At 48.7% G+C, this 26,825-nt stretch overlaps 9 protein-coding genes across 12 annotated transcripts; 5 read left to right on the top strand and 4 right to left on the bottom strand.

Annotated features, from left to right (window-relative positions):
- Nucleotides 1-706: 706 nt before the first annotated feature.
- LOC108153702 (probable V-type proton ATPase subunit D 2) lies at nt 707-1,957 on the bottom strand. Its single transcript, XM_017283829.2, has 4 exons — nt 1,731-1,957; nt 1,554-1,671; nt 1,136-1,499; nt 707-1,077 (listed from the first exon to the last, which is right to left on the bottom strand). Exons 1-4 carry the CDS (start codon nt 1,769-1,771, stop codon nt 851-853), a joined length of 750 nt encoding a protein of 249 aa, XP_017139318.1. The 5' UTR covers nt 1,772-1,957; the 3' UTR covers nt 707-850.
- Nucleotides 1,958-4,950: 2,993 nt separating this feature from the next.
- On the top strand, nt 4,951-6,747 carry LOC108152909 (dopamine N-acetyltransferase). Of its 2 annotated transcripts, none has more exons than XM_017282561.2 (2): nt 4,951-5,262; nt 5,755-6,747. In XM_017282561.2, exons 1-2 carry the CDS (start codon nt 5,145-5,147, stop codon nt 6,492-6,494), a joined length of 858 nt encoding a protein of 285 aa, XP_017138050.1. In that variant the 5' UTR covers nt 4,951-5,144; the 3' UTR covers nt 6,495-6,747. The 2 variants fall into 2 exon arrangements, with proteins under 2 accessions (XP_017138050.1, XP_017138052.1); XM_017282563.2 differs by lacking the exon at nt 4,951-5,262 and adding an exon at nt 5,577-5,704.
- LOC108152910 (protein GUCD1) lies at nt 6,509-7,919 on the bottom strand. 2 transcript variants are annotated; one of them, XM_017282565.2, is made up of 3 exons: nt 7,323-7,919; nt 7,120-7,265; nt 6,509-7,056 (listed from the first exon to the last, which is right to left on the bottom strand). In XM_017282565.2, exons 1-3 carry the CDS (start codon nt 7,799-7,801, stop codon nt 6,953-6,955), a joined length of 729 nt encoding a protein of 242 aa, XP_017138054.1. In that variant the 5' UTR covers nt 7,802-7,919; the 3' UTR covers nt 6,509-6,952. The 2 variants fall into 2 exon arrangements, with proteins under 2 accessions (XP_017138054.1, XP_017138055.1); XM_017282566.2 differs by having other exon boundaries at nt 7,120-7,205; nt 7,323-7,917.
- Nucleotides 7,920-8,015: 96 nt separating this feature from the next.
- Nucleotides 8,016-10,248, top strand: LOC108152908 (zinc finger and BTB domain-containing protein 49). The gene is made up of 4 exons (XM_017282560.2): nt 8,016-8,307; nt 8,363-9,447; nt 9,506-9,695; nt 9,769-10,248. The coding sequence occupies exons 1-4, from the start codon at nt 8,104-8,106 to the stop codon at nt 10,009-10,011; spliced, it is 1,722 nt and encodes a 573-aa protein (XP_017138049.1). The 5' UTR covers nt 8,016-8,103; the 3' UTR covers nt 10,012-10,248.
- A 667-nt stretch (nt 10,249-10,915) lies between these two features.
- On the bottom strand, nt 10,916-14,418 carry LOC108153063 (PHD finger protein 12). 2 transcript variants are annotated; one of them, XM_017282834.2, is made up of 5 exons: nt 14,249-14,417; nt 13,899-14,086; nt 13,122-13,797; nt 11,503-13,031; nt 10,916-11,436 (listed from the first exon to the last, which is right to left on the bottom strand). In XM_017282834.2, the coding sequence occupies exons 1-5, from the start codon at nt 14,294-14,296 to the stop codon at nt 11,241-11,243; spliced, it is 2,637 nt and encodes an 878-aa protein (XP_017138323.1). In that variant the 5' UTR covers nt 14,297-14,417; the 3' UTR covers nt 10,916-11,240. The 2 variants fall into 2 exon arrangements, with proteins under 2 accessions (XP_017138323.1, XP_033243946.1); XM_033388055.1 differs by having other exon boundaries at nt 11,503-13,797; nt 14,249-14,418.
- Nucleotides 14,419-14,454: 36 nt separating this feature from the next.
- On the top strand, nt 14,455-15,005 carry LOC108152492. The gene has a single exon (XM_017281868.2). It carries the CDS (start codon nt 14,544-14,546, stop codon nt 14,919-14,921), a length of 378 nt encoding a protein of 125 aa, XP_017137357.1. The 5' UTR covers nt 14,455-14,543; the 3' UTR covers nt 14,922-15,005.
- A 189-nt stretch (nt 15,006-15,194) lies between these two features.
- On the top strand, nt 15,195-16,246 carry LOC108152491. The gene is made up of 2 exons (XM_017281867.2): nt 15,195-15,544; nt 15,613-16,246. Exons 1-2 carry the CDS (start codon nt 15,216-15,218, stop codon nt 16,178-16,180), a joined length of 897 nt encoding a protein of 298 aa, XP_017137356.1. The 5' UTR covers nt 15,195-15,215; the 3' UTR covers nt 16,181-16,246.
- LOC108152490 (mitochondrial ribonuclease P catalytic subunit) lies at nt 16,198-18,172 on the bottom strand. The gene is made up of 3 exons (XM_017281865.2): nt 17,986-18,172; nt 16,653-17,917; nt 16,198-16,592 (listed from the first exon to the last, which is right to left on the bottom strand). Exons 1-3 carry the CDS (start codon nt 18,022-18,024, stop codon nt 16,259-16,261), a joined length of 1,638 nt encoding a protein of 545 aa, XP_017137354.1. The 5' UTR covers nt 18,025-18,172; the 3' UTR covers nt 16,198-16,258.
- Nucleotides 18,173-18,253: 81 nt separating this feature from the next.
- On the top strand, nt 18,254-26,199 carry LOC108152489 (DNA repair endonuclease XPF). The gene is made up of 6 exons (XM_017281864.2): nt 18,254-18,562; nt 18,629-18,790; nt 18,851-19,447; nt 19,508-19,662; nt 19,716-20,539; nt 24,523-26,199. Exons 1-6 carry the CDS (start codon nt 18,321-18,323, stop codon nt 25,462-25,464), a joined length of 2,922 nt encoding a protein of 973 aa, XP_017137353.1. The 5' UTR covers nt 18,254-18,320; the 3' UTR covers nt 25,465-26,199.
- Nucleotides 26,200-26,825: the final 626 nt, after the last annotated feature.

Raw genomic sequence — 26,825 nt, 5'->3', positions numbered from 1 at the left:
TGATATGCATAATCATATACATAGTATATTATGCATATAAAATATAAAATACCAAAGAAGTAGATGCACTTGCAAAATATTTGATAATTAAAGACCCATTAAATTTAATACTTAAATTCATAATAAAATTGATGCCTAGGTTCCTAAGCGATTGGATATTTCCGTTAGTAAGATATTTGAAACACAGGTTTCTAAAATATGCAATGCTTTACTTCCTAAGAGAATCGATACGGAATTATGATCTTTACATCTTTGATACTAATGTTGTGAATGTTTTAAGCATTCCCTACATCCATTGAACTTTGATACTTAATACTTCTATAAGAGTGGGTACACACACATTGGGTACATTTAACATACAAATTCTATAACAATTTTGGTCACCTTTTTCTTGACATTGTACTTCTAATCAGGTCATGCTTTAACGATCATCTACCACATCGGAAAGCTGCAAAGAATGGAGGATTCACACAGTATACAAAATACTCTTAACTACTTGATGAGAAATGTAAAACATTTCGTACTGATAGGGTACTTTAGCTACACATATGGACAGACACTTGCTTTGATAGTTACGTACATAAAATGATGAAAGCCCTTGGGTATCGTTACACACAGAAACAACATAGAAACCAATTGACAATCGAGACATTGAGACAAAAGCGACATTATGGCTTTGCATCACTTATGTAGAAACAGATATACATACAATATCAATATACGAGTATATTTCCAACAAGAACGATAAACGGGAGACATTTATGTGGATATCCCAATGAACAATTTGGAACAGGAACAAGAATTAGTGGGGGAGCAGGTGAGGTAGCAGAAAGTGACGAGGTGTGTGAATCTAGAACAACAAATCCTCATCGCCATCTTCGTCGAGTATGTTCTGGACCTCCTCAGTGGCGGCGAGGTCGCCCAGGCGACGCAGCTCTTCACGTCGCTTGTCGGCAGACTTGCGTGCCTCTCGCTTCTTGTCCTGGATCTTCTTCAAGCGATAAAATTCTTCACGCTCCAGCTCATCCAGTTCGCTGATGATGTACTCAATGGTGCGATTAATGCGCGGTATGATCACTGCACAGGAAAGTATAAGATAATTGGAGGATATACGTAGGTAAAACACACGACTCACCATGTTCGATCGCGTTGACTCGACGATTGGTAACTTTGATGACATCATCCAGGGTTACAAATGATGTCTGTAGCGAGGCCAGCTCGACCAGGAGGCGCACGGCGCTCTGATAGTTCTTCTTGAGCTTCGCCAGCTGCTGGCCGCCGCGGGCCAGGCCGGCCAGCTCGTAAGTGTCGACTCCATCGGTGTAGGGCTCGAACACCGGCAGCGTGACACCCGCCACATTGTCCTTCTTGGTGCGTATCTTGATCTGGGCCTTGGTCACGTTCTGAAGCACAATTTGGTTGATGTCGCCTGTTGTGAATTTGGCCTCCGCCAAAGAAAATGCGGCCTCCTTCATCAGTTGGCCCATCAGAGTCTTGGTCTGGAAGCAGCGTTCAGTTGAGTTTGGATTGACTAGGGCATAGATACCACATACCTCAATGATTTTGCCCAGAATGAGACGAAAGCGCATCTGCAGGGCATCGGCTTTCTTCTTGAGCAGTCCATGTCCCTTGGTGGCGCCAGCCAGGCGCGATTTCATCAGCGTTTGGGCCCTGTGGGAGGATGAGAATTACCACACCCCAGGACACCTGATAGGTGGTTGGGTACTCACCCGCGGGAGGGGAACACGGGCAAGCGATCTCTGGATGCCATGTTTAGAGTGTTTAGAGTCGTACAGAGAATCAAAACACAAAAGTCACACGCACAACGCCAACTATAAACTATAAATATTCACACAAAAAATATATGCGACAATACGAAAATAAACGGACGGGACAGCCACAACGGAACGAGTGCACGTCTAGAGAATGGGCCGACGAATGAGCGACACCGAAGCGACCCGGTTCGGTCCGGACGGAGAACGAGAGACGCGATGCGTCAGCTGTTCCGCAACAGCTGTCCGCGATGAAAGAGAGAGTGCTTTCATAGATGAGGTCTCTTCATAGATAGATAAATAAATCCTATATAATATACATATTAAATGGAATATCTTCAGAAAGATCGTTCGACAAACATCGAATTTTGAAATAAGGTATTGCACAAATTAAGGCACAAATGGTGGATCCTCATCAATCGATAGCTTGTTTGGGCTGTCAACTTGATGGATTTGTATCGTACCGTTCTTTCGAACGAACGGCGTGAAGTGATACCAGTTCCGTGCAGCAGTTACCGTTAGTGGGGAAGATTGATTTAAATTGAATCTGATTGGCAGCAATAACGCACAACGATATTTTTGGGTACGCTGCAATGTACATACGCCCATTTCGGGGCGCGGAAACACACGCACAACACAAAAGAAATGCCATCTGCACAGTCAGACACAAACGACAACCGACCAAATTGACTTTGAAATACCTTTGTGCGTTTGACCCGAAAATAGCCATGGCTCTGGTTCAGGTTCTGGTTTAGGTACGACTTCGGTTTATGGCATGGGATCTACAGCAGCGTCACGCAATTTGAATATGCGTCTTGTGCCGTCATGTGATTCCATTATTTGTTGTATGGGAGGGCTCTGTGATGACTCTATATGTGTCAATGGACACGTGCCCGTCCGCCCCATTTGGCCACAGTCCAGTGACGGGCAACTATTAATTAAAGTATTCAGTATACATATATGTACTTGGAGCTTTCGCCATTCGGTAGACTCTATTAAATGGTTATGAGATACGGATATCGCTGTTAAGGAAGCTACGCCCATATGTATGTATTCATACACACATGTGCAGATTGGTAGGATTAATTCCTTGCATCCATTCTACGCTCTTTCTGTTGCACACACACTCGCTGCGTGATCGAATGATCTCCTTTTCTTTTCTTTTATTTTCACACCCACACACACACATACAGCGCGTGTGTAAACGCGTGAAAGCAGATGGCGAAAGCTTTAGCTTTTAGACTGAATTTGTCTTGGCAGGATTTTAAATACATTTAGATATGTACATATACATTGATTATCTTCTTCCTTAACAGAAAGGAGAACGAACGCTTGTGAGTGTCTTCGTTTACTATTTTCTTTTCATACTCTTTCCTCCAATTAAAAAAGCATAGACCGAACGCTCTATAAGTATATACGTTTAATACTTCTGATGATCAGTTCTCACAGAGTCAATTGATTTAATCACTATCCGATGATTCTAAAGGGGAGTTCAGAAATGGTTTGAGAATCATTTAAAGTCTCATCCACTTCATCAAAATGCTGACAAACGCTTTTACTTAGTAAATATCCTTGGGAAGTCCTGCCTATCTTTAAGTGTGTACTAAAAATCCTGTATCCCACACATACTGGGTGCGCCATCTCTTATGTCGGTATTTAAGCATTGAATAGGTTGGACACTTGTAAACCGATTGACTTGAGTAGACCACTCTTGGAAACCTAAATTCAGTAAAATTTTAACCATTATACTGAAACAACGCGCTGAAATAGTTATGCTGTACATTGCAAATAGTCGTTCAGTTGTATAAACTCACGTGCATCTCGTCGAAATGCGTGAAAAAGGTCTGAACGGTTACTGGTATTAAAAAATGGGAATATTTATTGGCTGCCCAGACTTCTTTTTGTGGGGTTATTTAAAAAGCAAAGTTTACGCCAGCAAGTCTTATACCATTGAAGAGCTCAAGGCTGATATTTGGATATCTTCGCTATAACGCCCGAGATGCTCGAAAATGTGATGGAAAACACAGAAAAAATGTCACATTATATTGTGTCCTATAAAGGCGGCCACTTGATTGATGTTGATTTCAAAAATTAGTCTGAATAAATTTTAAAGCACCAAATTAAATACCAAATAAAAATACCCTATGTTTGAAAATCAGTCGTTTTTTCAAAGCTATTCAATGTTTAAATACCGAATTAGGAGATGGCGCTCCCTGTATTTATGAATGTACATATTTGTGCCTGTGCGTGTATGCATACATCTATTAACACAATTTGTCTTCCTTCCTCTGCCTCCGTTTGATTGTGGCACGTCTTGGCCATTGTCGTTGCCGTTGACAGCATTATGGCAAAGTCAAGCTCCTTATGTGTGCGTGCAAATACTGTAAAAAACTGTGTATCGAGAAAGTAGGCTACCATTTTACAATAGCAGGGGCCTAACATTCGAATAGGATTACTATTTATCATACTTTAGAGTTCTTAAAGAAAGGGTCTTTTAGGTCTTTCTTTGCTGACATTCGAGTATTTGATATAATCTTAAAGTTTTTTGGAAAAGTAATAACAATTTTTTTTTAATTTCTCCCGTTTAAATAGATGTTTAATGAACCATATTTTTAGATTGAAAATTTTTTAATTAAAACTATAAAGAAAACATAAGCTATAAATAATATTCTTAATTAATTAATTATTCCCATTCACTTTCAGTGGATGATGGCGGCGATATCGTACTCGCCGAAGGGTACTGTTTTACCACAAGGTGTGGAGTGAGGCTTCCTGCAAGTCACAAATTTGTATGATCTAGGGCTATCAATATTAGATTTATTCAGAAAATATATACTCTTTCCGACTGTAGTGAGACTTTTCGGACATACTGTACGTATTTACATTGTGTCTGGATGACGGCACACACAGCCTACCTCCCTCCTCCACTCCCTCTCCTTCTCCATCAGAAAGTCACGCACAAAGGAGGGAAGAGGAGAAGAATCAACAGTTAGTTGCTGCGCTCAACAACAAAGTCAAATTCGCGAGGGAGTAAGAGCGCTTGAGCAAGTGTGAGCGAGTGTGAGTGAGGTGGAGGAGAGCAGCTCTCAATTTTACTGTTCGTTCCTGCAATTGTATTGGCATTTGGCCATAAGTCACGGCCAGCAATCGCTCACTCACTCGCACACAATCAAACACAAAGGCAGTTGCGTGTGTGCGTAATCATGGAAGTGCCTTGGAAGGGGAGACGGAATAACCTTTGCACTTCTGTATCCCTGTGACCCTGAGGCTACACGCCTCTGCCTCTGCCTCTACCCCTAGCTCTGCCGACATTTTTTATCCATACTTCGGGTGAGAGGAGAGGGATACCCGAGCACGCACCACAGCGCCGTGATGCTGCTGCTTTGGCTCCAAGCTCCAGGCTCTAGTCGTCGCAGTTCGCATTTGGCAGCGCCCGCAAGTAGGTTACACATTTTTTCCCAGGCTCGACAACAAGTGAAAGTAACTGAAAGTAAGTGTAAATTCTTAAATAATTGTTTAAGTTAAGTGCGCTCCTTGGGCAAAGTTTGGTTTTTCTTAATTGAAAAAGATAAGTGGAGAGAGCACAGAGCAGAGAGGAAATAAGAGTAAAGATTTAAGCTCTCAAAGCCAGAGGTGTGTCAACAAGGCATCAAAAGGGTGAGGGGCTCACACTCTCACACTTCCACTGCCTACTACCTGCAAGGTGTCTTCATATGGGGTGAAGCATTGCCAGAAATGACTCATACGATGGCTGCCTAATTGTTCGAGATCTCACCTCATTTAAATAAATCTGTATGTACCTTGCCCAACAGTGAGTGCACTTTTTATACATACGTGTGTCTGAAAGAACGGTGGGACGACGGTAACAGCTAATTGCGTTATACGGAAGAGAGAAGAGCCCTTTGTGTGGTTATAACAGACATTTTGCAAATGTATGTATAACAGAATTTCAATTAAATTAAAGGAGCATTCCATCCCCCAGGCACCCAGGCACCCAGGCACCCACCCTCCACTTGCACTAGCATTGCCGTTATGGAGTACAAACTGATTGGACCAGAGCATTACGAGCAGGTGATCGACCACCTGAGGAGGAACTTCTTTGCGGACGAGCCACTGAACAAGGCTGCTGGACTGTGCCAGAAGGGATTCGGGAACAGCGAGTTGGAGCACCACAGCCTGGAGACGCTGCACGATAAGCTCAGCCTGATGGCCGTGGATCGCAGCGAAGGACCTGAACAGGAGGAATGCAAGATAGCCGGAGTAATACTGAACGGCATCCTGCGCCCGGGCGACACAGCGCAGGCCCTGCAGAAGCTCCAGGCGAGTAGCGACCTCAACTTCAAGAAGATCTTCGAGCTGCTCTACAGCCACAACCTGAAGGTTGATCTCTTCGGGCGTTTCAAGGTCGATCGTATTTTTGATGTGCGCATCCTCTCGGTGGATGCGAGCTACCGCGGCCAGGGCATTGCCAAGGAGCTGGTTAGGCACGCCGAGTCGCTGGCCCGCAAGCGCGGCTTCCGCCTGCTCAAGGCGGATGCCACGGGAATCTTCTCGCAGAAGATCCTCCGCTCCCACGGGTTCGAGCTATTTTCCGAGCAGCTGTACGCCAAGTACACGGACGCAGGCGGTCAGGTCGTCCTGCCCGTAGAGGCGCCGCACATTAAACTCCAGCTGCTGACCAAAAAAGTGGGACACGACGATGAGGATGAGGATCCACAGTAAGGCAGCAGCTCGCATTCAACAATAATCTTTTGTATTTTCTACAGAGACACTCAACATACATAGTATTTATACATTCACAAAGGTATTGATAATCGTATTGGAATGTGGGCAGGACAGCAGCCTGATCGGCGTCCTGTTTGCATAATTGCGTTTGTAATTGTTGTTGTTTTTTTTGTGGGGACCAACTGCGTCAGATGCCGCGCGCGTATCAATGATATAACTAAACTCAAATAAAGTCCACTGTTGTGCCAAAGAAATGCTTCGCTTCGACAACGTAGCAGCCAAGCCTAGCCAAACCATATTCCATTTCCAATCTAATCGAATCCTTCTTCGTTTAGTAATTTTCTAGCCTATCCAATAATATCACAAAGCGCAGATCCATCCTCCATTCAAGCACGGCAACTGCTGGGCAGGTACTACGATTACGATGAGCAGCATACGCTCAGCTCGGAGTCTCTTTATTCCTTGCTGGCCATCTGGTCGAATATCAAGATGATGTCCTCGTCCGTGCCATAGGCACGACGGGCCGTGTCCATCGACTCGGCCAGGCAGCGGCAAATATCTACATACATAATTATTATATAGCCTTAGCTCTTAATTGATGGACAAATGGAAAGATACTTACGGCCATCGTGCACCTCCGGGTTGTGGTAGAAAACCTTTTCGGTGGCCATGTCGTAGCCGCAGAGCACCACATAGTGTCCGGCATACCTTTTGTTGGTGGCGGCGGGCAAGCGTGTATTTCGGGCAATACAACGAATATGGAAACAGCTTAGCGGACATGAGCAGGGGAGCATGAGCAAACGGAGGGGGTTTGGCCACACTTACCCAAACTTCTCCAGGACATTCTGCTTGCATATCTCGCAGGTGAGCACCGAGGCGTTGGTCAGCAGGATTACCGGACCGTGTCGCGCTAGATGCCTGAGAATAACCTCCATGTCGACAGTGCGCTGCTCAACGCGCAACCCATGGGCCTTGGCATCCTTGAACTTGCGCGTTACGCGCTTCTCGTCCTTGTCAATTATTTTCGAGTAGTAAGTGTGTTGGCTGTAGTTTGGATCGATGCCCAAGGTCTGGGTGTAGTACTCGTGACGCACTTGGTAGCGCAGCAGCAGGTAGCACAAATCAATGGTCCAGGTACTCGACCCGAAGCCCTCCTCCTTGCAGATGGCCTCGAAATTGGTCAGCATCTCATCCCGCTGTTGGGTGGACAATATCATGATGATGCAGGACAGGCCGCAGTCCCAGTTGTACCTCTGCTGGTAGTGCGTCAGATTGTAGTGCTTGCTTTGTGGGAGGCCGTTCATGGTTCAGGAATGCTGCTCCTTCAGAAATGCTACAATGGCGATGTTCTGCAATGTTTTAAGACCCGAATTGAGTATTTGGCCACCGAAATACAGATACAAAAACATATCATATTGATTATCGATATGATATCGATATTTCTTCTGAAAATTCCCTAACGCGTAAACGCATACCGATGCATAAATAGTTATAATTTTCAATAATTTATAATCGATATCGCCCATCGCTAGGTAAAGGTGTGACCGTACTGTAAAACATATAAACTACTCAATGCTGCAGTAAAAATATAAAAATATTCTGCAAAATGATTTGTCGTCTGTGCCTGAACACGCTGGACGAGCAGAATGCCGTCCTACTGTTCGGTGGCACCGTTCCCCCCGACGCCCCGCCGGACAGCGACAATGCAGCGGCAGCAGGAACAGGAGCAGGAGCGCCAGCAGCAGCCAACAACAAACCAGTGCCGGAAAGCTATTTGGTCCAATTGATCTCGATCCACTTGTATCTCTGCGTAAGTAATACCCCATCCCACAGTATCCTGCAGTACGCAATTTGGCCATTTGCAGCTGTCACGCGATGATGCCATTTCCACCTGCATCTGCACCGACTGCAGCGGGCAGCTAGAGAGCTTCCACAATTTCTGGAAGCTGGTGGAGCTAAAGCAGACGACACTGTGCAGCCAGTTTCTGGAGATTGACTGCGATGTGAACTGGTCGGAGGAGGGCGATGTTGTTGATGTCGATGTTGACGTCGATGAGGCGTCCCCTTGCCAGCTCCTCAAGGAGGAGCCTGAGTACGCCGAATCGAAGACTGTCGCAGCAGCGGCGACGGCGTTGGCAGTCAACAAGTTTCCGTGCATGTTTTGCGAAAAATCCTTCAAGATGCGCCGGTATCTAGAAGAGCATGTGGCCACCCATACGGGCGACCGGCCAATTGCCTGTCCCTACTGCGAAATGGCCTTCCGCTGCCGCTCTAACATGTACACGCACGTGAAGAGCAAGCACACTACCCAGTGGCTGAAGGCGCGCGAAGAGCGCGATGCGGCCAAGTCCCAGAATCAGGTGCAGACCCAGCCGGAGGTATCCAGCGAACTAGCTGTGATCAAAGAAGAGCCGCCACCAGCACCTACAGTTTCGCTTCCTTCTCCGCCGCCGCCGCCGCCGCCGCCGCCACTTCCACTGTCCGCCATCAAGAGTGATTCCATCGAAGCCATCAACTTAACGATGGCCAAAACGTCTCCATCCACGATCCGCTCACGCACGACTCGCTCCAGCCGCCGCAAGACCCAGTCCCCCAAGAAGGTCCAAAACACCGAATGCAGTGCCAGCGATGGCGATGGGGATGGCGATGTCAAGGACAACAGCAGCAGCAGACCAGTGCATCACGAGCATCACCACAACAAGCGCCTCAAGGAGAACGAACTGATGCTGGCCAACTACAATGCTGTGGCCGCCGCTGTGGTGGCGGCGGCCTCGTTCAGCGACCGGACTGCCACCGGGCCGGCGGACAGCCTGCAGCAGCGTCTGTGTGCGAGCCTACTCCTCCAGCAGCAGCAGGATCTCTTAACGGCCATGACGGCAGCGGCGGCGAGTACGAGTGCAGCCACCACCATAACGACAGGAGCAGGCGGAGGGCTGTCGCATCCATACAGGTGAGGCACAGAGTCACAGAAGAAATGGTTCTAGCCCCAATATCGAATCTTTCTACAGCTCTGTGGCTGGAATGCTGGACAAGCGGCGGCACAGAATGGAGGATAGCGCTCCTCTGCCTGCCACTGGAACGCCCATCATTTGTCCCAACTGCGGGGAGCTGCCTGGCCAGAATCATCGCTGCCTGACAAAGCCCAAATATGCCTGCGAAGTGTGCGGCAAGTGCTTCAAGATGAAGCGCTACCTGGAGGTAAGTACTGCGTGTGTGTCTGCCCAATCCGCAAGCCGTAAACTTAAGCTTCTCCCTCTCTCTGTTGCGACAGGAACACTTTGCCACGCACACTGGCGTCAAGCTACACACCTGCTCCTTCTGCCCCACAGAGTTTCGCTCCAAATCGAATATGTACCACCACACGAAGCGCAAGCACAAAGTCGAATGGGAGCGTTCGCGGGCCACGCGCACCGCTGCCGCTGCCAAAACGGTACAGACAGGTGCTGCCGGTGCTGTCCAGGAGGCAGCAGCCACAACATCCGTTGCCGCTTATGTGGACGCAGGGCACCCATAGTTTTTATATTTGTATTATTCCTGTACTATTCTATATTTTGTATTGCATGTTAGCCCATAATGTATTTTATGTACTTATTTCTCTGTTCCGTGTCTGTCCTTCGTCCTCAAAGGAGGTTCCTGTTTGTGTATACTCTTCCCTCTGTATTCTCAATTACTAACGTTTGCCTTGGCGACTGCCAGACTGCATCTGCATCTGGAGTTATCCTTCAAAAGTAAAACCTTTATTTCCATAAAATGTTCAATCGTTTTTTTCTGTCCCCCAAAATGGCCCCGAAAATTACTTGTGGATTGCGTATCGGATGGACATTGCAGGAGGTAATGTTCTTTTTTTACAGGTCTATGGATTATGGGTTCAATAAGGCGTTATATATACATAAGTACTTTATGGAATCAGTCGAAGGAATATGCGATCTATGCGGCAGTGGCAGTGCGTCTATCCCGCACTTAAACTGAAGGTGAAAAGGTCATTGACCTCCATCAATATCAGTAGGACAGCGAGCCGCGATCTGAAGCTGGATTTCGGGCATTATGTCGGTGCCAGAGGAGGCCAGGAGACAGGTCGAAACCTGAACGTGTTCCGAAAAGATCCAGAGAAGCGACAAGGCGACGGCAGTCGGAATACGGAATACGGATCAGCTCCTCGGCGGGTGGCGGGTAGCGCTTCCGGATGCTGATGGCCAGAAGCCCGTGGAGCGGCACAGCAGTGAAAGTCACTCGTGGCTCGACACTAAGATAGTCATATGAATCTCAGGGATCTAGGAGTAAAATAAGAGGCCTGCTACTGCTCATCATGAATACAAATTTGTTGTTCTTTAGAGGTCGAAAGTGATTCATTCCTCCAGCAAACATCATCTTCAAAATGAATCTTGGATGACGCTTAGCATTAAAAACTTTGCTTTCCATTATTTGCTTTCTTCATCGTATTTCTTCTTAGACTTTATTCTTCATTTATACATTTGTGTGTGTTTGAGTGTTGGCTTTGAGGGGCTGGGGATGTGGGGTTCTTCTACTACAATGACACAAACAAATTACGACAGTGATCCTCCGTGGCACCTCCATTAGTTTTGTGTGAAGTTAAACTGTTGAATGCACTTGGCAGTTAATTCTAGGATGAGGGATGATGGATGGATGGGGAAAAGTCTGCTAGCTGCTCTCACTGAGATTTTCTGGGTAGGGAAGGGGGCATCTCTGGGGTCCCTGGGGTCCTTGGCTACAATGCATTTTGTCCTACGTCTGACGATTGGCGCGTGCCTGGGCCTGCAGCAGATCCTTCGAGGGCACTGAGAAGACAAACGCGAGGCAGCCGAAGCGCAACAGAGTGCCGTGGGCGAGCACAGCGGCACCCTCCCAGGCCCCCGGCACCATGGGAACTGGCTCCCCCGTCGCCTGGCAGCGGCAGGCAGGCTTCACAATGCCCACCAGTCTGCAAGAAAGGGACGAAAAGAAAATGGGTTTGAGATATAATGGTTATCCGCCGAAAATATCTCACCTTTCCTCGCCCGACTTCTTTGGCTCGTACTGGCGCTCGATGTGGCGACGCTTGTCCAGGATCTCGTCAACGCGGCGCTTCAGATCGGCATCGTCTGGGCGCATGCGCTTGGCGGCCTTTGTGCGTCCATTCTCAGATAGATCGCACGTGTACAGCTGGCCATTGACCTCTGTTCCGAACTCGGAGTAATTGATCAGCTCGAAGGACTTGGAGAACTCGTCGTAGAAGATGATGGCGTGCTGGGGCGAGATACGGCTGCAGTAGCCGATGGCGGAGAGATCAACGGTCTCGGTGTGGCACATAGATGTCGAGGGCGTGAAATGACCCCCATAGCCCACATAGAGGGTGCGGTAGCGCATAAAGATCGACTGCTCCAGCCCCAGGTTGCTGAACCAGCGGCTGTCCTCGAGCATATCGCCCAGGGGCGTGAGCACACCACGGGCGCGCACCTTGCAGTGGAGCAGTTTCAGTTCGAGACGAGAGGCCAGCTCGTAGGCCTTCTCCGCATCGGTGCGCACGCGCGGCTCATAGCTCTCGGCGGCGGCATCGGCGGCCGCAATGGCCGCGGCGGTGGCCAGGGCCGGGTGGAGAGCCATCATGGGATCCTCGTCGGCGGCATTACCGTTCTTCTGGGCCAGAATCGATGACGTTTCGCTGGTGAACAGCAGCGAGAAGCGATTCATGTCCTCCGGGGCCAGGTCGCCCTGCAAAGCGGCACAAGGGGTCGTCGGCTGTTGCTCAACCGTTAGTTGACGCAAACGACGGGCGGCCGTGCGATTCTTGTACTGTGTTACAATCTCCGGATGCTCCTGGACGAGCTGCTGGAGGCGCTGGTGGGCCAGTTTTTTGATGATGTCCACGTCCAGGTGGCGCAGATCCGCGTCGATGATCGCCAACTTGCTGTCCGACTCCTCCTCCTCGTCGAAGCTCATGTCCAACAATGGATTCTCCGCCTTCTCCTCGATTTTGATGGCCGTTGCCGACGGCTCAACTTTTGGCTCTCCTGCTTCCTGCTCCATGGTAGCCGTGCCATTCTCCTGCTTTTCTGCTGCGCCTTCCGCTGCCGTACTCGCATCTGGCTCCGCCTCTGGACTATTGTCGCTATCGCTGTCGATGCCCAGATCCTCCAAATCCTGGCCACTGCCGTACTCCCGCTGTATCTCACGGAATTTGGCATGGGCCGAGCGCAGGGCCTCCAAATCCTTGAGCAGTGACTCAGTGACCGTCTCCCTGGATATCTCCTCGACGGAATTGGGGAGATTCTTGCGGCGCTTCACCCCATCGTAGCGCAGCGTCTGGCGCATCGAGGGGAGTAGTGGCGGGGGATGCTCGTAGTGGTGCCGGACACTGGCCGGGACATCGATGTGGGCGCGTGTACGGACCGTGGTTTTGGTACGAAACGGGGGATGGCGCGTGTGTACGCGGCGGAAGAACTCCATCTTGACGCTCTCGTGGTCAACCGGCTGATGGAAGCGATTCCATAGACGCACACGCGCCGTGGCCGAAATGCTGGTGGTCATGTGGGCGTCCTGGAGAGAGAGAGCAGGCTTTGTTGCAGGATTGGTGGAGCTGGAGGAGGTGGTTGTGGTGGTAGGAGTGGCAGAAGGAGGAGCACTTACGATGAAGTTCTCGGCATGATTCGGGCACATCCAGAGGCCCGCCGGTAGCGCCGTCATCGGCGGATCGAGGCAGTCCTGATGGTAGAACAGTGGACAGTAGTCGCAGGAAAGGAGCGGCGCCCGCTTGCACGATTTGCTGCAGTAGAAGCATGTCTTGGCCGGCAGCGGCACTAGTCCCTGGCCATCTAGCTCGAACGGCTTCGAGTTGCGACGCTGATTCCCCGAGACCCGGCTCCGCCCGTTGCCCGCATGCGGCTGCGTCTGCTGGACGGGCTGCACCTTGCCGTTGCCGGGGAACTGCGTGTGTAGCTCGAGTTCGGGGGGCAGCGAGAACTGCTGCGGGTTGAGCATGCTGGCAGCGCGTATAATGTCGTCCAGCGGAGTAGGACGTTTGTTTGGGTCGAGGGCCCGCTGTATGGCCAGGGGCATCTTGGCCAGCAACTTCTCGGTGCTGTTTCGCTCGCTGTTGCTCCGCTTGCGCAGATTGCGGATCTTCTGCGGTATCGATTCCAGGTCCCCCGACGACGGTGTGTGCCCGCGCGAGCCGCCACTACCGCCCGAGGGCACGCGCTCTACGGAATTGGCCTTGGACCGGGGCTGGATCACCTTCACCATGCGGCAGCTGTGGCACAGCCACTGGCCGCTGGGTATATCCTCTTCGCTGAGCGGCGGATCACTGAATGTGAAAAGGGAAGGGAGCGAACACTAAAACACTGTGCACTTGGTGGAGCTATCTACGGGGGGAAGGGGAGGGGATTCAATCGCATCTCTACTTACTGGCACTGCAGGTGGAAGCTGGACGGGCAACGGTCGCAGCATAACAGATTGCCCCCCTCCTCGCAGGCATCGCAATAATCGTGATTGTGGCCACGGCCCGGACGCCTGTAGTACGGATGCTTGGTGTTTGTGCCCTTCACGGCCTTCTCGTCCTCATTGGGCGGCGGCTCAATAAGCACCTTGATTTGCTAAACAAAACATGCAGAAAAGGAGAGAGTCATAGTTAAAATCTGCGTATATCCCAATTGGGCGGGCAGACGGGGCGTCCGCCAGCGTGTACGCGGAGGCTGCTGCACCTTCGGGCACTGGTGTGCAGGGAAACTGTGCATTGGGCAACGGCAATCACCTACCTCCATGATGCTTGTCGAGGCGCTGGCGTCTTGGTCCACCTTCGACATGTTTCGCACTTTTTTATTTCACTTCAGCAATTATCTGTACACAAATTTGTTGTCGCTAATTTTTGAGAAGAGTTGAAACTCTTACCGACAACAAGACGCATGCAGCCCTGCGCATCAAGGGGACGGACTGGCAACACTGTGCGCGCTTGTATATCGAGCGCAGTCGATTAATGTGGCCCCATCGCCCCATCTCTATTTATGCGTAAATCGTCATTTATTTAGTTTTTATTTTTCGACATTTTATAAAATGTTTTCGGTATTTGGTAAGCGAAAGCCCACCGCCACTCCCACTGAGGAGGCCATACAAGGTCCTGCGGATGCCCCCCGACCCAGTGGTGGCGATGACTTTGTGTTCATTGAGAGAAAGCCCAGCGCAAATCCTGGCGGAATATACCCGCCCTCGACGCCATTCACGGCGCCAGTGTCCGGCCCCGCAAGCTACAGCTATCTGGACGACATACCCTTCCAGCTGTCGCCCCATCTAACCACCAAGGAAGCCAGCCTCAGTGCCGAGCAGCAGATGGACGCCGCCTTGGCCCTCTTAACGCGCCAGATGTCCGTCGATCGTCTGGCCGAGGAATACACCTTCGCCCTGGAGCGGTCCGTGCAAAAGGATAGCAACTAGAGAGCTGATTAAATGTATATTTTAACTACAAATAGCTTTATCATAGTTTTAATGTCATTATGTAATAAAGGATTGAATATTGAATTTGGTAGGCCGAGAGATTTGTGAGGGCATCCCGTCCCTCGCTCATTCAATATTCAACGTTCGACTAAGCAACAACTGAAATTGTCAGTGAACTCCAAAGTATTTCGGGTTTAATTTTTTCGCATACGCTAAAAAAAAGGAAATTTTTTGTTTTCGTTTTGCAAAATTTCTGTGAGAATATATATTTTTGTATATTAGTTACGAATCATTATGGCCAGCTCGAACGTGTCCGACTGGGATGAGCCGTTGCCCACATCATCGCTCGAGGAGGCCGAAGAGGAGGATCCGGATTACTGCAGTCCTAGCAATCGGCAGCGCAGGCAGGAGGAGAACGTGGACAAGCTGCGGTCGTATGTCCGCCGTATGGCCTACCAGCCATCCATGCCGCCCAAGGCACGGCCAAGCGATGTGACCAGATCCCAGCCCAGGATGCAAGACCTGATGGAAAGCTACGCGCGGTTCAAGGATGTTTACGACCCTAAGCTGCGGGCCAAGCGGATCAAGAGAATGTTGGGCAAATACAATGCCATAACCACAGAGTAAGTGCGCACAAAAGCCAATAGAAGACCCACATTAGGCAATTCTTTTTCTTGCCCTTTCGGTGCAGACAGCTTGGGGAGGTCCTGAAGAGCAACGAAATGAAAGAGCGACGCAAGGAGGACTTCTTAAAGCGCAAGCAGGAGCTGTACTACAACATGTTGACCAAACTGGAGCGCCAGTGTCGTACACAGTACCTGAACGTGCTCATCAAGAAGTTTGCCAAGTTCATAGCCCATTTGGCCACCACCATGCGCATACCGCCGCAGCTGGTCGATCCGTACGCCCGCATGCAGCGCGGCATCTTCTGCAACATCCTGCTGGCCATTGGTGTGCAACCGACCTCACAGTCGGCCATCTACTACACAAGCCAGGACGCCATCGAGTATGATGTGTGCCACCGCCTGGCCCACGCTCTCCTCAGTCTTGTGATCAAGGCCCTGGACTCGGCAGCCACCCGTGATCCCAACGAGCTGGCCAAGCCCGTCGACATGGACCTGGAGATGGACAATCACATCAAGCGTCGCCTCATGTGCGCCGCTGAGAAGAAGATCTCATACGAGCGCCGTCGCAACAGGCAGCAGCCGACATTCAAAAAGAGCGCTTTCGACAAGTGCAGTGCCCCCAAATGCGGGTAAGGAGGGGGTTCGAGGGATGCGCTCCATGTATGGGTTTTGTATTGTCCAATGAATCGGGGACACACATGTGAGAATCTATTAAGTATTAAGGATGAGGCATAGCCAGTGCTCTGGCACGTCAAAGCTGTCGGTGGGATTTGGGGTGTACACATCGCAGTACGGCACATGCCAGGACCCACCCTCCGCCTGGTGGACGGAGAGGCGATGCCGGATGGGCTCTTTGACAATGATCTTCCCCGTCTGTGTTTGGGTGACCAGAGAGAACTGGTGCTCCTGCTGCCAGCGTCGGAAGATGGGCTTCAGTTCGGCTCCCAGAAGGAAGGCATGGGTGCGCATCAGATCCCTTGAGAAGAAGTCAGTCTCCTGTCCGCTCCTTATCGTTGCGTACAGCAGAAAGGGATCGTCGTGCGACCTGCCAATGGGAGGAGAGAAACAAGTTATTCAGTGATCGGATCGGATGGGAGACCCTTACAGATTGTTGGTGAGAAAGAGGCTGGCATTGTTCTGCACATAGTGCATGGCCGACTTGGACCATTTCCGCATGTGCTCGCGGCCCAGGACTAATACACGCTTATTTCGCTCTTTGAAGTGCCGCACTACCGTCGCCAGGAGCTTCGCCAGCTGCTGGGGTGCCTTCTTCGCGCCGGTGGAGTAGGCCACATTGAGGCCATCGATCACACAGTCGTAGGGGGCAGTCTTCTCCACGTACTGCTTGAACCGCAGTACCTCCTCGGGTGTGGACTTCTGGAACACGTCCCCCCGTATCAGAACCTTCTCCAGGAAGCACTCGCTCAGCTGCCGGAACTCCTCGTCGCTGATGGCTACCGGTTGCAGGTGCTGCCGGCACTCCTCGCACTTGCCCAACGGCCCCAGACGGCTGGCGGTCACGCGCAGCTGTTGTGGCAGCTGCTGGCCGAGCTGGAGCAGCCGCTGGGCCACCTTCTGGCTGACGAGGATGTTGTGGCGCTCGAGGAACTGCAGCAGGCGCTCCAGTTCGACTCTCAGGCTAGAGGTTGCTGCTGGCTCCTGGGCGAGACGGTTGAGCAGGGCGAGGTACACTTCGCACCTGGGCTGCTTGCGGGCCAGAGTCATTTCCTCGAGTAGGCGCCAGGCCTCCTCCGCCTGGTCGCTTTGGCCAAACGCTTTTTCGGCCAGGGCACTGTAGGCGGATACGCTGGGCGTGCTGGTCACCTTCATCATCTCCAGCAGTGGGAGGGCACGCTGCCAGTGCTCTGTGGTGGCCACCAGCCCGTGGATCACCTGTTCGCAGCTGGTGGCGTCTAGTGTCTCATGGGCTGCCTGCAGCGAGTCGCAGATCTGGAGGATCTCCCGCTGCTCCGCCTCGCTAAGCGCCCGTGTGTGGTAGGCCGCATTGTAGACGCGCAGTAGGCGGCCCAGGGTTGCTGCATTTGGTCCGGCTCCGGTGCTCCTGAGGTAATCCACGTAGTTCTTGGCCAGCGACAGCTGCTGGGGACCGCTGCACACGCCCAGGATGACGGCGTCCACGTTGTGGTCATTGATGTGCTTGTAGCCCTCGATCAGCGAGTGCCGCACGCTCTGCCACTCATCGCCGCTTAGTTCCTGCCGCCGAGCGAAGTAGTTGCTCTTCAGCTGCTCCAGCTGGTCGGAGGGCACGCTGCCTAGCAGCTGGGGTCGCTTGTGCTGGCTGGCCATCAGGCGGTGGTGGCCGCCGAACCACCGCAGCTGCCGCAGCAAACGTATGTTGTACATAATTGACTGCTTATAATGAATTTGTTATGTATTATCATTTAATTCTTGCGTTTTTAAATATTTTGTAAATATACCAATTCCAACAGTCTGGCAGCCCCATCGATATTGTACATCCTCAAAATGCTGATTAAAAAGCCATATATGGTGCATAATCTTTTGAATTAGTATTCTAGGGTTCCACGTTTTTCATTTGATTATTGCAATTTCTTCAAAAGTTTTTCGCTTTTTCAGTAAATTAAACAATCCTGATTTGTTTGTACCTGGTCAGGCGCTGCCGGACCACCAACAATAGTCGATATTCTCTGAAATTTTCCCGCCATCGATAATAAATTTTCGATTTTATCTTTGACTTGACAACAGCTGATTAACCCGGCATTTTTTGTGCGAATTGTGAAACATTTTTGAAGCCATGTCCGAGACTGCCGCGGAAAAAACCGCTGATGCGGATGCAGATGCTGGCAAAGAGCTGTCTCAAGAGACGAATACAAGCAAACTGCTGGAGACAGACGAGGCCGTGCGAGAGGATGACGAGCTGGCCAACATTGTGACCGCTGAGGAGTATTTGATGAGCAAAGATATAGTTCTGCTGGAGTATGAGAAGCAAATGTTTCTCGATCTGGTCCATGCAGACGGCCTGCTGGTGTGTGCCAAGTAAGTGTCCATCAGTTGGGGTTGCCCACACTCAAGTAACACCATGAATTATCCGCCCGAAACAAGGGGCCTGAGCTATGAGCGCGCCTTGGTTCACATTTTAAAGGCGTACAGCGATGCTGGAAACCTTATTCTGATCATCAATGGCTCCGACTGGGAAGAGCAGTACTATAAATCGAAAATGGAGGCCAAGTACGTGCACGAGGTGGCCAATACGGCAACGGAAAGGTGAAAAATAACCAGTCCTTTCATATTTCCCTCTCACTCAGATCCATGTTTGTTCCGCAGGGAGCGTGTTTATCTGGAGGGAGGCCTTCAGTTCATCAGCACCCGCATCCTGGTGGTTGATCTGCTCAAGCAGCGCATCCCCATCGAGCTGATCACCGGAATAGTGGTGCTGCGAGCCCACACCATCATCGAGAGCTGCCAGGAGGCGTTCGCCCTGCGCCTCTACCGGCAGCGCAACAAGACGGGCTTCGTGAAGGCCTTTTCCAACAGCCCGGAGGCCTTCACCATCGGTTACTCGCACATCGAGCGCACCATGCGCAATCTGTTTGTCAAGCAGCTGTACATCTGGCCCCGCTTCCATGCAACAGTACGCGGCGCCCTTAAACCGTGGCAGGCGCAGACTATCGAGCTGCATGTCCCCCTCAGCCAGCATATGACCTCCATCCAGACGCACATCCTGGACATAATGAACTTTCTGGTGCGCGAGATCAAGCGGATTAATCGGAACGTAGACATGGAGGCCGTCACCGTTGAAAATTGTGTCACCAAGAAGTTCCACAAAATCCTACAGGCGCAGCTGGACTGCATCTGGCATCAGCTTAACTCACAGACGAAGCTGATTGTCGCCGACCTCAAGATCCTGCGTAGTCTGATGATGTGAGTACTTTTGGGCACATCCTGGCGGGAAGTGGCTTTCATTTGCGATCACACTCGCAGATCCACCATGTATCACGACGCTGTGAGCGCCTATGCCCTGATGAAGCGCTACCGCAGCACGGAGTATGCTCTGAGCAACTCGGGATGGACCCTCCTCGATGCCGCCGAACAGGTCTTCAAGCTCTCCAAGCAGCGCGTCTACAATGGCCAGCAGGGTGAGTCGCCCAGTCATTTAATGCCATCCCCAAAATTACTTTTAATTCAACAGAATTTGAGCCTGAGCCCTGCCCCAAGTGGCAGGCACTGACCGAGCTGCTCACGCAAGACATATCTCACAAAAGCCATCGACAAGAGCAACCCAAGGTGCTGATACTCTGCCAGGATGCGCGAACCTGCTACCAGCTGAAGCAATACCTCACACAGGGCGGGCCTCGTTTCCTGCTGCAGCAAGCCTTGCACCACGAGGTGCCCGTGGGCAATCTGAGCGACAACTATGCCCGCGAAAGTCAGTCCATTGCGGCCGGAACAGCAGCAGCTACCTCTAAAGTAGACCACCCCAATTCGGGAGCCGCTGCGGTAGAAGCCTCCCAGCCTGCTGCTGCTGGGATCGATGAGCTTGCGCAGCTGCTAAGCGAAACGGATGCGGAAGCGCAGCATTTTGAGGAGAGCTACATGCTGACGATGAGCCAGCCCTCTCTGTCGCAGGAAAAGCAACCAAAGGTGGATCCGAATACATCAATTTTCGAAACGATACCTGAACTCGAACAATTCGATGTGACGGCTGCCCTCGAGGCGGCGTCCCACCGCAAACAACCCTACGTCTGTCTACAGACCTTCAAGACAGAGCGCGAGGGCTCCATGGCACTGGAGCATATACTGGAGAAGCTCCAGCCGCACCATGTGGTTATGTACAACACCAATGTGACGGCCATACGCCAGTTAGAAGTGTTCGAGGCGCGTCGCTGCCTGCCGCCCGCCGAACGAATGAAGGTCTACTTTCTGATCCATGCACGGACAGTCGAGGAGCAGTCATATCTGACGAGCCTAAGGCGAGAGAAGGCCGCGTTCGAGCTAATCATCGAAACCAAGAGCGTGAGTAAAACACTAAAAGAGAAAATCCACAGATCCCTAAAGGACTAGCCCAAAAATGTTACAACTTTTGCTTGGATACTTAATTTTTTTTTTGCGTATTCATACCAGAGGCTGTAGGAATTAATTCCAGTAATGTTGGATTTTTAAATGTCCCACTTTTCCCAGGGATTGGTGTCATCTAAAGGTCGTAGATTAAAGTCCACCCAATCGTACAAGCGTACACATTGCAAGTGGTAACGAGCGGGAACGTTCTGAGCTGCGGCTAGGGCCGCGGCTCTACATTTATACTCTATTCTCAGTGAGTATGCCTCATCTCCGCCAGAGAACGCACTCTGCACGTTAAAGAGTGAGTGAGTGAATGAGTAAGAGCGGGGAAGGCGTTGCGTAGCCACTGCAATTTCATTTGTTCCTTCTGGCTATAATAATGATCCGATCTAAGCCAAGTTCGGCAATCTGGTAGTTATGGGTATCAATGCACAACATTTACCAGGACTTTGCATCAATATATTGCCTCAACTTTCACTGAAATCTGAGTTTGAATTGATCGCCACGAAAGACAACTCCTATTTTTGTCCCGTGTTGTCGTGTAGTTGCCCAAAATCGACCTTAGCTCCAGTTATATGGCTAAGCAAGATCTTCCTTATAATGGAAAAATAATTTTGCAAATCTTTCTTCCAGTATCGGGGTATATTATATTTGTGGTGAAAGCGGATGTGGGTAACGCCCAGATGGAAGCGTTTAATTTAACTTAATTTAATTTAATTAATTTAAAAGTGGTCGTACAAGCCTTGAAGACTACCCATGTCAAGTACGTACAAAATCAGCAACAACACCAGAAATTGTAGAAAAAATACAGGATATCGTATTGAAAAATTATCGAGTGACTGAAAGAGATTTAGTAGAAGCCCTTGGCAGCATTGTGCAGTGTAAGAAAAATTTTGGCTGTATCCTTTTAGACCAGCTAAAGGAAGAATTTCGTGGGATAAAAACCGGTTTGCAGAAGAAAAAATTATTTTTCATCGGGACAATCCACCGTGTCACAAAAGCATTATGACAAAGGCTAAAATCTATAAATTAAACTTTGAAATGCTGGAGCATTCCTCGTATTGACCAGACTTGGCCCCTAGCGACTTCTCTCTGTTTCCAAACCCAAATAAAATTCCTGCTTGGAAAGCGGTTTTCATCAACTGATGTGGTCATAACAGATGTGGAAGCGTATTTTGAGGCCCTTCCGGATTCTTACAGGGATGGAATTCATAAATTGGCATCTCATTTAAACTTAGGCTTACTGTATGGGCTTACTGAATAACAAAGTGTATTTCGAACCATTAAATTGTGTTATTCTTATTGACAAAAAATTTATTGAACAAATTTTTGAACAAATTTTTGAACATACTATATTTTTTCGGATACAAAATGAAATAAATAATAACATTTGGTGCTCAAATTTAGCTTAATTACACGCACTGCAGCTGTATTTTTTTTTTTTTTAATTAGGGTATTAGTAAAAATTAGGGTGATTCATGATTTGTTGTTTCCGGCTTTTAGTATTATGTGTATTTTGAAAATATTTGGAGCTTTTTTCTGTAATTTTAATACAGTTGCGATCTTCGGATTCTGCGCTATGTATTGTTTCTGAGTCGTCGTCTTGGCTCGTAAAGAAGCTAATTAATCCCCAGAGAAATCTTCATCAGCGACCCTCAAAAACCCCCCGGTCAACGAGTTTCAAGCAAATCCTATGAATTTTTCAAATGAGTTTCCACATTGATTTTTTGAGGTTTTGGAAAAAGAACCTGCCGTTCAGGGCCCCAAAATACATAAGGATATGATACACTAGTCAGCCGCGCACGGCTCTTTTTATTTTTTTGGGAATGTGTTGTATAAGTTAAATTTTTCAAAACATGGAAATCTACATTCATGTATATTGTAGTAAATAATTTGTTTATTATATTTCCTTGCGCTCTGAACTCATTTTCAATTTCTGTTCTCCATTTTCGATTGCTTACGAATTGCTTTCGATTGTTTTCATTAATAATGCAAAATTCTGCACCTGTGTCAATTACAATTATTAGCGTTCGAACTTGGGTTTTGATTTTTATCTGGGAAATTCTTTTGGGTCTTGCATTTAAAAATGTACATTAAATTCATGAATGTCCACTGGGTCTACAGTTGCCTTGTTTTGTACCGAAGCTTGGCCATTTTTAATATTTGCTGACATTCTTGTACTCAACCTTGTTGTAGCTTCTTTTAGATAGTTTTGATGGCATTGGGTTTTCAAATTTGTATTCCCGTTAGCTTCGTTATATAGACTGTCAATCCCTCATAACGACTTCTGCAGGAGTTGTCGCGACGAGGAGGAATCGGTCCCCCACTTCTTCTGCCACTGCCCAGCCCTTGGAAATCGTCGTCTTCGTATTCTCGGGGCCGCTTTCCTCACGGACATTTCGGACCTGTCCGAAATCAAACCAGGGACCTTGTCCAAATACATCCAAGCCTCCGGATGGGACTGCCCTTAACCTGCAGTAGTCTGCTCTCACGGTTCAGGCAACGAGAAGGGGCACATGCCCATGCGGCAACACAACGGACCTTTTATAGGTCCAAGTGAGCTTGGGGGCGGGAGGCTCTTAGCTCTTAAGTTTCTGGCCTGACCATGAAAAAACGAACGGGCTTAAAGCAATATTCTCCAAGAAGATGGATACCCATTTTACACTTAGTCACACAGAAGGTGTAGAAAAACTTTGACCACTCAGTTTTTGTTTAATAGCTGGAAAAAAAGATCCCATTAGAAGTAATGAAATATCTGAAAGGCAGATGGCGGCATGATTCGATAATTTGAGTGGTTACAAAATCTTTTGAGAGGGCTGATGTGTAAGAGCTCGGAATATGGTATTACAGTACAGTCCGTATTTGCAGGTTAGTTTTCTTAATTCTCCAAAAACTCCTACTTTTCTCTATCGAAAGAGTTGTAACAATACCAGTTGTTGTTGATCAGTTTCCGAACAATCAGGCGACCAGTTGATCTTCAATGGTTCGTTGCGAAAACTTTTGTGCCATTTAGCTCGGCTTAAAATGTGCAGACTGTCGATTACTGTTTTGCTTCGGGCTCAAATTCATATGTCCATGATTCGTAACCTGTTTAGATGTTTTATATAGTTTTATATATCATGAAAAATCTTATTGATGGACTTCATTTTAATGCCTAAGGATGCCTAAAGATGTCACGGTATGTGACATGAAGATCTTGTTCAATTACTTATTTCTTTCGCAGTATCAATATTCTGTGGCACAACAACTGATTTTGGGCGAACTTCACGGAATTCGCAACGATGAACCGGTTTTTCACATTAGCAATTCATGGTGCTTCTTCAGTATAAGTTCAACTAAGCTGATCTGGGCATTTTTTACTTAATAATCCACATCGAATATGGTCGAAAATCAAGACACGGAAATTTTCATTTGTTAATCTCAGTTTTTTACTGAGATGACCTTTTCGTTTATTGTTAACCGATATTAAACGCGAACGTACAAGAAAAACATGTATTTAGGCGTCGAGCCACTGAACTTCTTTAGAGGCGTATCTAGATTGATTCAAATAATCATAACAACTAAAATATTTCGATTTGTAATGCTATGAAGACAGGGCCACTGTGGCAGACGACGGAACTTCTGCTTGCGATGAATATCGGTGTAGATGGGTCATCTGATTTGCCAATGGGCCTTCCTCACAGCTCTCGTCGGATGACGAAAGTCGAGATAGGGCGATGCAGAAAGTAAGAGCGCAAATCAGAAGTAAGCATGCGATAGCATGCGTTAAGAGATACGCACTCGAGATACGGCCAAACAGTAGAGTTATCCCAGAAAATACAAAAATGTTTCATACACATGAATATTGGATCCCAATAAGGCCAAAAAAGCAGCCCTCGTAGATCCTTTATTTTTTTATTTTTTTAAATTTCCACTAAACTGTGTAAATTTCTTTACAGAAAATGGTTGTGCCAGAGTATCAGGACGGCAAGACGGACGAGGCTTTTGTGTTGTACAAGAGCTACGATGACGAGCCAGGGGACAATGCCCAGAGTCGGCAAGCCGGCGGTCAGAAACAGCCTCAGGGGCAGAAGGAGACGCCCAAGGTGATTGTGGACATGCGAGAGTTCCGATCGGACCTGCCATGCCTCATCCACAAGCGGGGGCTAGAGGTTCTGCCCCTGACCATTTCCATCGGGGACTATATACTGACGCCGGAGGTGTGCGTGGAGCGCAAGTCAATCTCAGATCTGATTGGGTCCCTCAACTCGGGGCGGCTGTACAATCAGTGCGTCCAGATGCAGCGTCACTATGCCAAGCCCATACTGCTCATTGAATTCGACCAGAACAAGCCCTTCCACCTGCAGGGCAAGTTCATGTTATCGCAGCAGACGGCGGCCACCAATGCGGACATTGTGCAAAAGCTGCAGCTGCTCACACTGCACTTTCCCCGGCTGCGTCTCATCTGGTCGCCCAGTCCGTACGCTACGGCCCAGCTGTTTGAGGAGCTGAAGCTGGGCAAGCCGGAGCCGGACCCCTGCCAGGCCGTGGCTCTGGGCAGCGAGGAACCCGTGGCCGGCGAGCAGCTGCAGTATAACAGCGGCATACACGACTTCCTGCTCCGTCTGCCCGGCGTCCACACGCGCAACGTGCACGGCCTGCTACGGAAGGGCGGCAGCCTGCGCCAACTGCTGCTGCGCACCCAGACGGAGCTGTCCGAGATGCTGCAGTCGCAGGAGTGCGGCAAGCTGCTCTACGACATTCTTCATGTAGCCCATCTGCCCGAGAAGGACGAGGTGGCCGGCTCCACGGCCCTTCTGGCTGCTGGCAAACAGTTTGGCGCCGGCTCGCACAATCGGTTCAGGAAGGCCGCCGTCGAGGCGCGTCGGGGTAGACGCTGAACAGGAAACAGGGGCAGGAACTGAGAAACAGGAGGAGAGTGCGGCCAGGCAAACAGTGCAGAACAAAGTCACGGCGCAAAATTAAGGAAATTTTTAAACGTTGCAATTAAATCGGCAGCAAGAGCAGTGGGAGAAGCAAGAGCAGGAGCAGGTAGATGTCTGGCCAACGCAGACAACGTTGACAATCGGGGACAGTGATGACCACTGGGAATGCCAACGGCCACCGACTACTGCATCAGTTTGCAGATGGGCATCAGGGATGGCCCGTCGCATAAAAATCAATTTTCAATACATTTTTAATTGCCTGCACCTGATGAAAGAGAGAGAGAGAGAGAGAGCAACTCCCGCCGGTCTCCGAAAAATCGACTGAAAAAGAAGAGGAGGAGGACGAACAGCAGCAGCCGAAGGGACGAACCCTTTGATATACATAGCAGCTATGACCCTCTGTTGCCAGGCAGCCTCCAGTAAAAAATAGCGCACAACTGTTGGATATAAGAAATAAATGTATAAATAAGGCTATAAAAACCGATTGAGGTTATTTTTTATAAGAGGTATTTGTACTGTTTCTATGAAGAAAATTCTGAAAAAGCAGAAAGCAAATTGGTCATATAACATAGTATGGATTTATAATATATATCTACCATCAGTACTTTATCTTCAAATGTATTCTGAATTAAAAAGGCACCAAGCCCAGAGCTGGTGAAAGCTCTTTTGAGCTTTTCTCTCAAAAATTTATTTCTGCATAAAAAGTAAGCAATTAGAGAAGAAGTATACGAACAATCGATGGGAAGTCCAAACCAATTACGTGTAGGCTTGAAAAGTATCTACTTTAGGTTTGCTCATGTGGAGCCGCACAAACTAAAGTCCGTTTAAATGTGCCATGCCATCAATAGATATTATAGATTCAATAGATTATAGATATTATTATTATAGATATGTAAAACAGTCGATTTGTGTTTTTGGAAAAGGGCTCTCCTAGGCATAACGCATCACTACATAGTAATAGAAAATTATAAAACATCAAGAAACCAATGACAAATGCTTCAAATAATAGCATATGCCATGATGAAGATTTCGCAGAATGTACTGGCCCTCAGTATGTTGTTTGAGCCTACAGCTAAGGGATATTAATTCATTTATTTAAAGTTTAATTTTCTAGTTCCAAATGTTAGTTTATGAATAGATCATCTTTGCAGCGTGAAGATAAACAAAATAAACACTTTAATATTAACGTTCTATAAATATTTTAGCGATTTTATTAGGTACTATTTAGCTACTGAGGCGATGATTTTTATACCCGATATTCAAAACAAGTATAGTGGTATATTAGATTTTCGCGGAAAATTGATGTGTGTAACGCC

This window comes from Drosophila miranda, chromosome XR (assembly GCF_003369915.1).
Source record: "Drosophila miranda strain MSH22 chromosome XR, D.miranda_PacBio2.1, whole genome shotgun sequence".
Taxonomy (NCBI): Eukaryota; Metazoa; Arthropoda; class Insecta; order Diptera; family Drosophilidae; genus Drosophila; species Drosophila miranda.
This window is presented reverse-complemented; position numbering and strand designations above follow the sequence as displayed.

Excerpts from the sequence above, each read along its gene's own strand:
- LOC108153702 (XM_017283829.2), bottom strand. The coding sequence starts at position 1,771 with ATGGCATCCAGAGATCGCTTGCCCGTGTTCCCCTCCCGCGG. Across the intron at positions 1,672-1,730 it reads CCCGTGTTCCCCTCCCGCGG|GGCCCAAACGCTGATGAAAT; the intron begins GTGAGTACCCAA and ends ATCCTCCCACAG. Across the intron at positions 1,078-1,135 it reads AGTCAACGCGATCGAACATG|TGATCATACCGCGCATTAAT; the intron begins GTGAGTCGTGTG and ends TTTCCTGTGCAG.
- LOC108152908 (XM_017282560.2), top strand. The coding sequence starts at position 8,104 with ATGATTTGTCGTCTGTGCCTGAACACGCTGGACGAGCAGAATGCCGTC. Across the intron at positions 8,308-8,362 it reads CGATCCACTTGTATCTCTGC|CTGTCACGCGATGATGCCAT; the intron begins GTAAGTAATACC and ends GGCCATTTGCAG. Across the intron at positions 9,696-9,768 it reads AGATGAAGCGCTACCTGGAG|GAACACTTTGCCACGCACAC; the intron begins GTAAGTACTGCG and ends CTGTTGCGACAG.
- LOC108152909 (XM_017282561.2), top strand. The coding sequence starts at position 5,145 with ATGCTGCTGCTTTGGCTCCAAGCTCCAGGCTCTAGTCGTCGCAGTTCG. Across the intron at positions 5,263-5,754 it reads ACAAGTGAAAGTAACTGAAA|GCACCCAGGCACCCAGGCAC; the intron begins GTAAGTGTAAAT and ends TCCATCCCCCAG.
- LOC108152490 (XM_017281865.2), bottom strand. The coding sequence starts at position 18,024 with ATGTACAATATCGATGGGGCTGCCAGACTGTTGGAATTG. Across the intron at positions 17,918-17,985 it reads CTGCCAGACTGTTGGAATTG|TCAATTATGTACAACATACG; the intron begins GTATATTTACAA and ends CATTATAAGCAG. Across the intron at positions 16,593-16,652 it reads CTCTTTCTCACCAACAATCT|GTCGCACGACGATCCCTTTC; the intron begins GTAAGGGTCTCC and ends TCCCATTGGCAG.
- LOC108152491 (XM_017281867.2), top strand. The coding sequence starts at position 15,216 with ATGGCCAGCTCGAACGTGTCCGACTGGGATGAGCCGTTGCCCACATCA. Across the intron at positions 15,545-15,612 it reads TACAATGCCATAACCACAGA|ACAGCTTGGGGAGGTCCTGA; the intron begins GTAAGTGCGCAC and ends CTTTCGGTGCAG.
- LOC108152489 (XM_017281864.2), top strand. The coding sequence starts at position 18,321 with ATGTCCGAGACTGCCGCGGAAAAAACCGCTGATGCGGATGCAGATGCT. Across the intron at positions 18,791-18,850 it reads GCCAATACGGCAACGGAAAG|GGAGCGTGTTTATCTGGAGG; the intron begins GTGAAAAATAAC and ends TTTGTTCCGCAG. Across the intron at positions 19,663-19,715 it reads CGTCTACAATGGCCAGCAGG|AATTTGAGCCTGAGCCCTGC; the intron begins GTGAGTCGCCCA and ends TTAATTCAACAG.
- LOC108153063 (XM_033388055.1), bottom strand. The coding sequence starts at position 14,296 with ATGTCGAAGGTGGACCAAGACGCCAGCGCCTCGACAAGCATCATGGAG. Across the intron at positions 14,087-14,248 it reads CCTCGACAAGCATCATGGAG|CAAATCAAGGTGCTTATTGA; the intron begins GTAGGTGATTGC and ends TGTTTTGTTTAG. Across the intron at positions 11,437-11,502 it reads AAGAAGTCGGGCGAGGAAAG|ACTGGTGGGCATTGTGAAGC; the intron begins GTGAGATATTTT and ends CCTTTCTTGCAG.
- LOC108152910 (XM_017282565.2), bottom strand. The coding sequence starts at position 7,801 with ATGAACGGCCTCCCACAAAGCAAGCACTACAATCTGACGCACTACCAG. Across the intron at positions 7,266-7,322 it reads AATGTCCTGGAGAAGTTTGG|CTGTTTCCATATTCGTTGTA; the intron begins GTAAGTGTGGCC and ends ATGTCCGCTAAG. Across the intron at positions 7,057-7,119 it reads CCCGGAGGTGCACGATGGCC|ATATTTGCCGCTGCCTGGCC; the intron begins GTAAGTATCTTT and ends TTATGTATGTAG.
- LOC108152492 (XM_017281868.2), top strand. The coding sequence starts at position 14,544 with ATGTTTTCGGTATTTGGTAAGCGAAAGCCCACCGCCACTCCCACTGAG.